Genomic DNA, 14,026 nt, shown 5'->3' with positions numbered 1-14,026 from the left:
CTATAAGTGTTCCTTTCAGGATATATAGTAACTCGAAATAATAAGTAACATATAACTTTTTGATATTATGGTAGTAAATACAAACTAATATTTGTTTTTCGCAATTAAGTAATCCGTTAAGCTTAGTAGTTTCTCTCTTCAGATCAGTTTCTATTAAATCTTGACAACTTTTATGTCATCATGATAGTTATCTTGACGTTAATAACTCCGTACCAATATTTTATTGTATACATTTAATGTTTCACACGAATGGTTTCTTTGGTAATTTTTGTTTAAAATTACGTCACTAGCTGACTGAAGAATCGACATTTAGCGAAACTTGTTTATTACAATATGATGTTACTCTCTTGCATAACGACTGTAGAATAGTTTGCTCTTTCTATACAGTATTCAAATACGTCCTAAATTAAACTTAACCATATCATTACACGTTTGGTCTTCAGAGATTATTGTCTTACAGCGCAGCAAGTCCCGTGGCAGAAATTTCATGAAGATATCAGTTTGTTTGTTTGAACTTAAGCAAAATCTACACGATGGGTTATCTGTGCTGTGCCCACCATCGGTATCGAAGTCCGATTCCTAGTACTGTAAGTCTGCAGACAAAATATTAGTAAAAGCAACACTTAAGAAATAGCATTCGATGGCATTGTGTTGTTGGATTATCCGTGTTCTGCCAACCTCAGATATCGAATCCCAATATTTTGCAATGTAAGCCGTCGGATTTAACGTTCAGCCACCAATGCTGTTAAAAATATGATTATCTAATAATATTGATTTGGCTTGTGAAAAACAACAACACAAAAACAACAGTATCAACAGAGCTGATATTAGTTAAAGTAAATATCATGAATACACGTGAAACAGTAATTTACTGTTAGTTAAATATCATGAATACATGTGAAACAGTAACTTACAGTATAGGACTACGTTACGAAAAATGTAACGTTTAACTATCTTTGATCTCAAAATAACTTACATCTTCAGGCTTTTCGTATAAGATTGTACGTGTGTCAAAATAATCTCAAGTCTAAAACTTTGATGAAAGCGATTGGTTAAAATATCCTAAAATTGGTCAAGTACAGATGATAAAGTTAAAGTATCAAAAAATGTAATTATTAGAATTTTGAAATCTTTCATTTGAACTTCATTAAATCTGCAGATGAGTCTAAATAGGATTAGTGGGATTAGCGCTTTGTGATAATAGCTTTTTGTGCGTGTTGAATCTTCGAGGTGCAGAAGGATTATATTACTTTTCAACCGACAGTCCACCAAATCTTGTCTGTACAAAAAGTTGGATTAGACCCTCACACTTACAGTGCGGAGTGCATTTTTCTTTTGGCAATGAAACGTGAACCCTCATATTCACAGATCGAGCATCTAACCAGTAAGTAACCTCTGACTCCACAATATTAGTGTCAAATTCTTGTTTAAATTCATATGTTTCATTGTTATAATCTCAAACTTATAACAGTGGATAACATTTACTTGAATATGTCAGATCTCTACTCCAGGGACAACATTGAAAACATTTATCTGTTGCTTACATATTTCTGATCCGTGAGAAAATTCATGCAATTAAGAATCGCAAATTCTAGTTTTCATCAGGATTACAGGCTCACAGCTATAGCAAATCTCCAAGATTGTAACAAATACACTATTTCGACACCGTGTTTAAATCATTTGACAGATTTTCGTCAAGATACTGACCTCCAGACATGTAGGTATGTAAATTGATATATAGCTCTGTAGTTCACTGACAATATACGGCCTGCAATGAAAATGTGTCATTTGTAATGCACTTAGTGTCGCAAAAGTGTAGCTTCTGCAAATAAACATTGGTTTCAGATTAAAACAGTCTAAAACGATCTGTAAAACATTTATTAACGACACTGTCATTTTATTTTTCTTGTGTCTTATTGTTTTAGTTTTATTTAGTACTAAGAAATTATGCTTGATTCCAAGTTTTGCACAAAAAACGTTTCCTTAATCATAACTTAGTCACGCCGAAACCAAATGTAGATTCAGGTCAAGATAAATAGATATAAATTAATTAATAAGTGGCCTAACTAACTTATGAATGTAATATTGTAAGAGGTCATGACATGTGTATTTTTACCAGACTGTAGCGATAGAATTAATCAGCATTTCATCTTTTACTCTTTCTTTATGTATAAAAATACTTTAAGTTTAGTTTCAATCTCATTATTTATGATTTTCCTTGGGATAATTTTTAAATCCTATTTATTCAATAATAAAACTTTGACATTATAAAATTAGAACACAATAATTGTTATGTTTACGTTTACTTTCAAAAATTTTATTTTTGAGTTGAAGCCCTTCTTCAGATGAATCGCACTAACTGTTTCATCGTACTCATGTTATATTGGTGACAATACAATCTACTTATGCAGCTTAATGTAGATTGTGACATTTCAGAAGTATTGCACCTATTGTGTTCAGTTATAAACTTATTTTAGTTTTCGCTTAAGGTTAAGGTTCTATGTACTGCGTCACTTATTAGGAGTGTGAGTCACGGTAACTAAAGGAATGATATGAAATGAAGGTTGAACTTCGCTTGCATAAAAAAATCGAAAATGATTATTGATTTTGGTAACCTAGAATGATGGGATACTGCACCAATGATTTCGTATGACTTTAATAAAATCCTCTTTGTCATTGTTATGTATAAACATGTTTTATTGTATCTATTCTAACCATCAGAAAAATTAAACGACATTAAAACCTGGCCAGATTATAATAGTTTATTAAAATTCTCGATACTGTGTTTGTACACAAATATTTTATTTTTTTAATTTTAAATAAAGTACTCAAATATCTGAATTTTTCTTTTGTCATTCTTGGTAATTTTAGTATTTTCAAACTATTCATTTATAAATCCCTTGACTGACAGATCTTATACCGAATAGTAACTCAACTTTTACCCGTATATAAAACAGTTATAAGATAATGTATATTAAATAACAGGTTGATATAATATCTGAAACACTTACCTCACCTTTGTGAAACTATATAATTAGATGAGTGTTTAAGATCAAGATAGCTAACTAAAACTAATTCAGTCATCTTTAATCAAGCATCATCGTGTTCTATTTTAATTTTTTTTATAAACGAACATCAACTTGGCTTTTAATTTATCTATAGTCAATGAACCCGAGACGGAAGGAACCTATGCTCTATCTGAGAATGTAACAAAGAAAGACGCACCCTATTTCCAGACTCAAAGCTAAGATGAGCGAACTAATAAACTAGCCTGATAAGATAGTTGTTTCTGACATAAAATTGTGTTATTATTTAATTTGTAAATTATAGTATGTTTGATACATCTTAACCACAAGGATGATTAGAACTGGTTAACTTAAACCCTCCTCTGCTATTTATACTGAGTAATTTTCTTACCACTCCATGCCTGACAAGTAACATAACTTGTGTATGTACGGTTCCTAAAGTTAGAAATTACAGTTGATTGTTATTTCTGTTAGGTACAAATGCACACAATAACTATTGTGTGCTCTGTTCGTCACTGGTATCGAAATTGCTGAATTACTGGGTGAGGGAGCTAAAAATTAAAGAACAGTTTATATCTGTTGAAGTGTGCATCAAGACTGGAAAGCAGCCCTACGTTATAAACATTTCTGTTTTTTTTCCATGTCTGGAATCACTGTTGTATCCGTACAAAAGAAATGCTTAAATACTTATTAAATTTAGTTAGTGCACATAGCACCGACGCTTTCCCATAAAATACCTTACCAGGTTGAAAAACTCCCAAAACTGTGATGTCACAGCACGTGAGCGACGTTTTGGAAATAGAAAAATGCGTAAAAGCGAAAAATAAAATGTTGTGGAACCAACAAGTGTGTTTAATTTGTGATATTGATAACGAAATTAAAAACAACAACATAAACCACGTGTTGGTGGCTCATGTCCTAAAAAATGCATCTACTTCTCAACATTAAAAGCAAAACTTTTATCATTAGAAGTGTACATGACGAGTTGCTCTTTTATTTTCTTAAACTATGAGTAGGACTTAAGTTTTTAAAACAGTGACTTTATTTTAGTTTCTTATGTGTAACTAAAAAATATCCCTTTTGTAATATCGATATCCATTTCATATCTAAGTCTTAATACTAGTCTACATGTATTTCAAATATAGAATCCTTTTCGAACAAAGTATTATCATAAGAATGACTATACTTTAATCCCATATCGTTAGAATAAATGAGAATTGTTATAACAAGTTAGATACGTGCAGTATACAAGGGGGTAATAAACTATAAATAGGCTTTAATTTCTCGCCACCTAATCGATACTTTCTAAACACAGTGCATACGTACTGAGGCTGTCTTAAACAGATTACACAAATAACCGGAACTATCATGTACCAAGATATTACGAGTTTAAAAATGATGTACCTGTTTGCAGGCTTATTTCGCATGTATATATTGCAACTCAAACCCTCGTGTTTTTACAATGTTAATTAATCATTGAGAGTGAGCGCTAGTATGCTTATATAAACATAAAACAAGCCCGAAGACGTTGCATAAATTAAAAGGATCCCTAGGGTACAGTCAGTAATATGGAATATAAAATGTGTCGTTGGTTTTGAAAGTGACTGCTCAAGGTGGGTTATGGCGTGCGACTCGTAATCTGAGTGTCGCGGGTTCGCATCCCCGTCGCGCCAAACATGCTCGCCATTTTAGCCGTAGGGGCGTTATAATGTGACGGTCAGGTCAATCACACTATTCGTTGATAAAAGAGTAGCCCAAGAGTTAGCGGTGGGAGGTGATGACTAACTGCCTTCCCTCTAGTCTTACACTACTAAATTACGGACGGCTAGCGCATATAACCCTCGAGTAGCTTTGCGCGAAATTCAAAAACAAAAAACAAAAAGAACCCTGGTAAGGATACACCGTCTACCAGTCTTAACCTCTGTTCAACAGTCTCATATGAAAAATTTCACTAAAATAAAATAAATAAATAAAATAGAAATTAGGAGACCCAGATGTGGGTGCTCAAGCCCACACCGACCCACATGTATATCTCCATTCACTGCCTCCAGACAGTTGTGAGAAGGGGACTGCTCAGAGTTTTTTTTATTAAATCCACTAAATATCAATTTGTGTATCAATATTTCAAATCATTAATGAAACATTGTAATTTATCACAAATTTTACAAAATCTGAATAATTATGAAGTTATAATACTTAAACTAGAAAATTATGGTACATTACTATTAAACGAAGGTAAGCTGCATATTGGAAAAGAAAAATATTTCTTTATCAAAAAATATTTAGATCGATATCATTATCAACTATTTTAATTTCAAGATCTAACTAATGTATCTGTACATTAGATATTGAACTATTTTCAATTTCTAATTCTGCCGGATAAATGTTGTTAATATAATTATTTATCTCGGAATTACTTACGCTAATTAAATTATCTATATAAAAACTGTAGGTTAAGACAAATTGTTCGGGCTTATTCACTTATCAATATAGGTTTGCAATACAAATACAATAGTTAGCTCTCATTAAAATTGCTATTACTTGTTTAAATACGTAGTTATTCAAAAACATATAGTTATTATAAAAACAACTGTTGAGCAACTAGCTATTTAATTAAAAATTATTTAATATTTTAGTTGATAAGATTAAAAATATAAATATCGATAACAAAAGACACACGTTTGGAAAATAAAAAGTAATCAACCTATCTTACACTACCTAAATAACTGTAAGCAAGTGAAAGATATTTAAACCTTTTAATTTTTACAACACTATATACCATTATTTTATTGAAAAATTTAACTTCTGTTCAGCATTCTTTAATAGAACAGCTCTGTTATCCTTTCATAGTATTGCAGGAATAAAAATATAGCTCCAAAAACATAATATATATATTAAATTACTGTATTTAGAATAATTATGTTTTTTTTAAATCACCAGGTATTCAAACAAGCAACAGGAGTTCCAAAGGGAGCTAACTGTGCAACTTGTATTGCAAATTTTTATTTTTATGAGAATAGGACAATCAAATATTGCATAAACCCGGACATATTTGCTTTACCTTACAGATATATAGCATGATTTAATTAGCATAAACAATTCTGAGATAAATAATTTTACTAACAATATTTATCTGGAACTTAAAATAATTGATAATGATATCGATCTAATGATGCTTGAAAAACAAAATATTTTTATTTTCCTAAATATGCCCCCCACCCCCCCGCTGGTACAGCGGTAAGTCTACGTATTTACTCAGTGGGCTCAGCAGATTGCTCGATGTGGCTTTGCTAAAAGAAAACACACACACACATCATAAATATGGTAACCTTATTTTAATATTAATGTGACGTGACATACTCTTCTGTTACAAGCATTATAACTTCACATTTATTCAGATTTTGTAATAAATTACAATATTTCATTCTTAATGTTTAAATATTTAATAAAGAAACTGCATAACATTAGAAAAATATTCTGTGATAAATATAATAATGTATTAAATAAATATTAGCTACTCGGAGGCTATCTGCGCTAACCGTTCCTCATTTTGCATTGTAAGACTAGAGGAAAGGCAGCTAGTCATCACCACCCACCGCTAACTGTTGGGCTATGAATAATGGGATTGACCGTCACATTCTAACACCTCCACAGCTGAAAAGACGAGCATGTTTGATGTAACAGGGATGCGAACCCGCGACCCTCAGACTACGAGTCGTGTAAATTAACCACCTGGCCTAAATATAAAGAAGTAAAAAGAGGTTACTGAAGGTTTCCTATAAAATATTATAGGGATGGATACCGTATGCATAGTCTGAAAATTTGCAATGGACTTAATAGGTGGTAGTTGGAAGTTATAATAGTTAGTTTAAATAACTTGTTTGGGATTTTATAGTAGCATAATTTGTCGAGTATACTACTAATTAGTACTTTACTACTATAATAGGGCCTGGAATGCCAGCCTTAGGAAGTACGTTTATCTTATGTACCCCCAAGTGGAGCCTGACATAGTCAGGTGGTTGTTGGGCTCCACTCGCAATATGAGGGTCGCAGGTTTGAATCCCCATCACACCAAACATGCTCGTTCTTTCAGCAGTGAGAGCGTTTCATTGTGATGATTAATCCCACGATTTATTGGAAAAAATAACCCAAGAGTTGGCGGTAAGCGGTAATGACTAGCTGCCTTCCTATAGTTTTACCCTGCTATATTAAGAACGACTAGCGCAGATAGCCCTCGTGTAGCTTAGCACGAAATTTAAAAGCAAACAAACTAAAACAATATCCTTCACAGTACCTTGTTTCGTTTTTTTTTATTTCATTTTCATCTTCCTTTACCCTAAAGAGCAGTCACCTTACTACAGCTGTCTGCAGGCAGTAAATGGTGATATAAATGTGGGTCTTTGTAGGTTTGAGCACCCATAACTCGCCCTCCTATTTTGTATTTTTTTATTACTATGTTAATTTTATAAATTTCTTCATGTGAGACTGGCAAACGGAGGTTAAAACTAATAGACGATGTATCCCAATCGCAATGTTGGTTCTAGTTTTTCAATAGCCTCCAAAACCCAGGATACATATTATATCCCACATATCTGGGGATTCTTTTAATTTATAAAGTGTCTTTGGTTTGATTTTTGTTTGGGGTTATTTTTTTCATATAAATGTCAATTTTTAACGCAGTCCTTCTTTTTTATTTTATTCTGATTAACTGTTTAAACATTAATTTCTTTCTCTCTTTCTCTCACTCTATATATATATTTATAAATATACTGCCTAACTATTTCGCATATTCGCGTGAAACTTAAAAAGAGCTACCTGCGCTAGCTGTCGTTAGTTTGGAGCTGATACAAAAGACAGAACACAATTTGTCAACAGCGCCCCCTACCAACCCTTATCGAATATTAGAATTTGATCATTACTCTTTATGACGCACACATTCTTCAAAATGTGGAACTTGATTCTAGGACAACTGCAAGGGAGCTATAAACTTTTGAATTCAAAGTTTGCAAGCTACTCAGTGATCCAACACGTTTTTGATTTATCTCTGGAATACCTTACTACAAATTCGCTACACTTCAGGTGAATACAGTTTTAAAACAAAATAAATTTTAACAAAAAATAATTGGAAGCAAATATTCCCAACAAATAACATCATGATTATTGTAAAATCATCCTCGATAACACATCTAATGTTCTATGCTTTACATTATCTAGATAGTAGTATGTAAAAAACGTTTAAATTCACAAATCGTTTTACGCATCAACCAACTAAAGCTTTAAACAAAATATTTTAAATTACTATAATAAAGCATGAGTTCAGCCAAATATTTTAACACTTATGGCTTTTTACAAGTTATTATAAATGTTGCGTGTAATGAGCAGATGAGTAGCAATTATAGATGAATCGAGTAAAAAATGAATGAAAAGAAAGACCTCGGAAAGATGGAAGTTGTGGTCACGCAAGAATCATTTCAACTATGTTTTCGGGAATGAAGAATGGTAAACACTGTCTTAAGACTTACAACAACTTCGCTGGTGGTACATCAAGTATGGTAGCAGTGTACGTATGGTAAAACATTTCAAACATTACATCATTCTTTAACGACTCAATAGGCATTTCAATAAGAAGATGTATATTATCATGCCAGTTATGTCTCGCTTGTTGCATTATAATGCCAACGTTTGTTATATACAACAACTTAATAAACAATTCACAAATTGTCTTATTAATAGAACGTCTGACGGGTTGGTAAGGAGTCGCGTGATTTATCTTATTTTCAGCTGTTCGTATTATTTCTTAAACATTTACTATTATGGTTTTGAAAGAACTTTTATTTTTGATGCCTTACTGCGAATGAACCTAACTTTTTACCTTCCGTAAGAAAAGATGCATTGCTCAGATATTTTGATGCCTACCGGTTTTTTGTTTTACAGAATAAACTTGTATATGGTGTTCGATCGCATTAGTCTAAAAAGTCGTTCCTTTGATACACGTTTTTGTTACTTTCGTCTCGCACATAAGGATAAGAATACGATAGCAAAGGATCAGTGGAGTATCGAAGAAAAATAGAGCACAAAGATCAGTGAGATTCAGCACGTGACAAAACGTAAACCAATGAAACGCTTGAGATTTTGTCCAATAAATAAAGTATTGTGCAAGAGTTCGAGATAATGTATTTTTTTCCTATAAACTGAAATATTGGATATTACAAGATTTTTTTCCCATACATATCTCACAATAAGTTAGAAAGAAGAAATGTTCATTCGTAAAAAGAGAAGTAGGATAATATTTTTTTTAAAATTTAAACACTGAGTTAATGTGATTAATAATTACGTTGGAAATGGAAAAAGATCATATTTACGGAATTCGTCTGAGAGACTAAATAAAACAAGTTTGGTCACCTGATATAATCCATTAAACAGCTGATACTTACATTCTCCGACTAAGATCAAGTGAATTTATATATGCACGTCGAATAAATGTCTGGTTTCTTAATTTCATAGACAAAGTCAACGAAGTACATTCAGTGTAAATCGTTAGACAAACAACAGATATTAGAAGGTTTCACGATCACTCTACATAACAGTTTCCATTCACTTATATGTAACCAGCAGTTCTGAGCGAACTTCAAAAATAAAAGCTATCAGAAACGCCAACAATTAACAAACACGTAAACAGTTAATATGATCTCAGTTGTAAAAGCAAAGGTTAAAAATACACTTTGTGGTTTACGCAGACGCTATTTTATATATAAAAAATGGTTACATATTTTGTTTAAAAGCAGGTATTAAATAAAATTGAAATTATCTTATTAGTGCTATGATTGGCTTTTGTCTTTGTTCTAGTAAAATGGAAAAAAAAAGATATACTACAGAAGTAATAAGAGTAACAATGATTTTCTCCACAAAATTTAGTCATTTTCTCTGAGAAATAAGTAATGTATGGAAAAAATACCTTTATGATCAATTCTGAATAGACCGGTTCCTTCTTCTGTTTCCAAAAAATAAGTTACTTTGTCATCAGTATCATCGTCCTTACCAGCAGTGGCTTCAACTTGCATAATAAACGTTCCCATTTTTTGGTTTTCACTCACTTTTCCTGTAGTAACATGATCTTGGAACACTGGGGCTCTTTTATTTACTTTTATTTCTTCTATTTCCACCAGGAGGTAAGCACTAGATGATCTTACGGGAATACCCAGATCGCTAGCTATAACTGTTAAGTTATAAATCTGTCTTTCTTCATAATCTAAGTGGCGATTCAGTCGAATAATACCGGTCTCCTTGTCGATGACAAACACTTCCATCACGTCGTTCAATAATTCATAAAGCACAGTTCCTGCTTCGTTAAGATCGGGGTCAGTGGCGGATAAGCTCATTATCACAGAACCTACTGGTATATCCTCTCGAAGCCTAACTAAGTAATGTTCAATGGGAAAATGGGGAGAATTGTCGTTGACATCCTGAACTTGAATACTCAGCAAAGTGTCACAAGAGAGAACTACTTCAGAGCCAGAATCCGATACTTGGACCTTGAGCTCATAATATTCGGTCCGTTCCCTGTCTAATGGTCTATGCAAAGACAGCATTCCTGTGACCTTATCAATGTAAAAGTCTTGGGTATCAGTAACCAATGAAAAGGTCAAGTTTCCATTTGGTCCAGAATCTGCGTCAGAGGCCATAAGCTTTGCAATAGTCATTCCATTTGGTGCATTCTCAGGTATAGTAAAGTCATAAGCGAATCTATCAAAGGTAGGTACATTATCATTAGCATCTTCCACCATGACCTTTAAAATTGTAGATGCAACTTGAGGCGGTTGGCCAAGATCAAATACAGAGATGTTAAGGACATAACTAGCTGTTCTTTCTCGATCAAGTCCATTAATTATTAAAAGTTTTCCAGAATACATTTCAACTTCAAAACAGCTATCTTCATTTCCATTTGATATAACATACACCAATTTTCCATTATAACCATGGTCATGGTCCTCAGCAGATATCCTTAGAAGTTCTGTACCAGCTAGTAGATTTTCCTTGGCAGTAATTTCTATTGGTAAACTATTACAGAATTGAGGACTGTGTAAGTTCTCGCCATATCTTGAAGGAGTAGCCTCAGTGACATCGTCAAGTCCCTCCTGATTGTTCCTTTTAGCAACAGCGATTTGTTCCTCTAACTTCTCCGTAATACCATTATCTCTACATTCGACTACAGCACTCTTGTTGCTCAATCTAGAATATTGCTGGAGACCGATAACCTTTATCGTAACAGCCACAACATCTGCATAGTGCTGCCCATCTGTAGCTGAAATATTAATAACACACTTTGTGAATTGTCGTTGACTGAGGTCACAAGTTAAAGTTAAAGTACCTGTAATAGCGTTTACTTCAAAACAAAGCTCATGTTCTGAAGAAATCATCTTATATGTCACTGAACTACCCGCATCGAAGTCTAAAGCAGAAAGAGTTAAGATTTCGGTTGGAACGGAAGCTGCTTTAGAAACAAACCCTACACAATCTACTTTCTCGAACTGTGGTCTGTGATCATTTACGTCGGTCACCAGAACTCGAATTGAAATTTCTGACTGCCTTCTGAAAGGTGTTCCCCAATCAGAAGCCCTCACCTTTAGGAGGTACTCTGTTCTCATGGTCTCAAAATCCAGGATTTCTTTGGTCTTTATTTGACCATTAAAGTGGTCTACGATAAAAGGCACATAGTTAATGTTGGCTAGATGATAAGATACGTAACCGTTGTCACCATCGTCAGGGTCAAACGCATGAGCCGTGTACACAACACTCCCGATTGGCTTATTTTCTTCAAAGTGTACTGTTATGAAAGACGTTGAATTAAAAATAGGGTTATTATCATTGTTATCTAATACCTTAATATAAACCATCACGGTTCCTTTTCTTTTAAGTCCGTTAATACTCTGCTCTTGGGCACTGACCAATAATAAATATCTAGGTGTCTTCTCCCAGTCTAAAGGTTTTGCAGTTGTTATAAGTCCTGTTAAAGGATTAATGGTAAAGGTGTCAAATGGATTTCCGTCTTCTATTTTGTACAATATTTTTGTGTCTTCATTGCCATCTGGGTGATTTGCTTTAACTAGGACGATTGGTGTATTAAGTGGTGCAACTTCTTCCACAGATTTTAAATATTTAGACGAATCGAATATCAGAGGCCGATCGTCATAATGAGGAATTCTTACTGGTACAATTTTGAATGACGATTTCGGTGGAATGCCTTTGTCTGTAGCTTTTATGGTAAGATTAAACTGACTAGTTACACTTGCATGTTGAAGATTTTCAGAAATAGTGATGGAGTATTCATCTGGATGTTCTCCCTTACTGATTTGAAAGTATTCAAAAGGATCTCCATCAACGATATCCACACTGCGAACCTGTCCATATAAACCACGATCCTTATCAACCACGCGGACAATAGCATAAACGTGTAAGAGATCGTTTCTCAGGATGGCGGGGAGAGCAACTGAGTGAATAACAGGCGGATGCTGATTCACAGCATTCACCACAATTCTCAAGGAAGACGAACTTTTCTTCATAATGGCCCCCAGTTCTGGTTTTGGCCCTCTGTCTTGAGCAAGGACAGTCAAATCATAATAAGTCTGCTTTTCAATATTCAACGGTCGAGTGAGAGTGACAATTCCTGTTGTTGGATGAATAGCAAATTGGAATGTTTGATTTTGAAAACTATAGTAAATTTCACCATTTATGCCAATATCAGGATCAACAGCATAAACTCTCGCTACACTTTGATGCAGTGGAGTGTTCTCTAGAATTGAGACTGTATAAACTGATGGGTAAAACAACGGAGTCAAATCGTTTGCGTCCAAGATTTTAATATTCACCTCAGTTTGAGCATTAAAGTTTACGTTTTCTAAAACGTTTGAGTTAATTACAGCTTTTACATGAAGAACGTAAAACTCATTTGACTCTCTGTTCAAGGCGACTTGAATCCTTGTGCTCGTTCTAATACGAAGGAACCAGAAATCCCCTATTTTCTGACTTTCAGCTACAAAAAAATGGTCCTTATTTCCATTTACAATAATGTACTGCACTCGAAGCATAGAATCAGATATGAAAATGCCCATTTTTTCTGTTGGAGTGACATATACTTTTCCGACAGGATTTTCTTGAATAGTGGTGTTGTAAACTGGTCGCGTGAACTGAAATAATTCTTTTCCATTGATTAATACGAAGGTCCACAATAGTGGAAGCAGCCATTGCCACCAGTTAACACGTGTGTCACCTCCATTATTTAATCTCGACCTTTGATCGAGCCACATTGTGGAAAATATTTCACGTTTTATGAATAGACATAACGAGTTACATCAAGGTGCAATAACAAACCCTGGATCCAGCCTTGATGTCCATGCCTGTTATGAGAACGAAATTCATATTAGTTGACATATTGAGGTTAGTAATATTTTTTATTACATTAAATTAAATAATGAATCAAAATATGTTTTCAGTATAACTCAAAGAGCAAAATGTGTTTATTCATCTGTAATTATTAACAACTCAAATCCGAACTAAAACCTTACCAACTAAATTTCATTTTTAATGTTGTAATTCTTAAAACACTCAGTAAATGTTCAGGATGTTTCAATAGCTGCAAAATAATGTTTTATAGATCTAATTACTACTTCTTTTAATGCTTTAACAAGTATGGTAAAGTAACATGGTTATAAAAGTATTTCTAAATGCTAAAAACCTTGGAGTTCAGATGTTTAAAAAACACTTTGCCATTCGAACGATTTTTTTCATGATGTTTCGAATCGCCATCTTCTGGCCATGTTATTTTACCATGTCGTACGTTAAGGGTTTTTAATAAAACAAAATGTCTACTTCTTTTACCAATATATTTCACTGCAAAACCACCATCTATCAAGAAAAAGCGAGAGCTATTTAGAATACAATAGTTGGATTATCATTGACACTAAATTGTATCGTTTTTCTCCAATTTTGATACACTATTTCAT

General features: G+C 33.4%; 1 protein-coding gene across 1 annotated transcript in view; it reads right to left on the bottom strand.

Annotated features, from left to right (window-relative positions):
- LOC143237006 (fat-like cadherin-related tumor suppressor homolog) overlaps positions 1–14,026 on the bottom strand; it is a 333,382-nt gene that overhangs the window by 249,965 nt on the left and 69,391 nt on the right. Inside the window, exon 2 of the mRNA XM_076475799.1 lies at positions 9,982–13,420. Coding sequence (XP_076331914.1) covers positions 9,982–13,330 — 3,349 coding nt within the window. The 5' untranslated portion in view covers positions 13,331–13,420. The remainder of the gene's footprint in view (positions 1–9,981; positions 13,421–14,026) is intronic.

Source organism: Tachypleus tridentatus, chromosome 13, assembly GCF_004210375.1.
Source record: "Tachypleus tridentatus isolate NWPU-2018 chromosome 13, ASM421037v1, whole genome shotgun sequence".
In the NCBI taxonomy this organism is placed as follows: Eukaryota; Metazoa; Arthropoda; class Merostomata; order Xiphosura; family Limulidae; genus Tachypleus; species Tachypleus tridentatus.
This window is presented reverse-complemented; position numbering and strand designations above follow the sequence as displayed.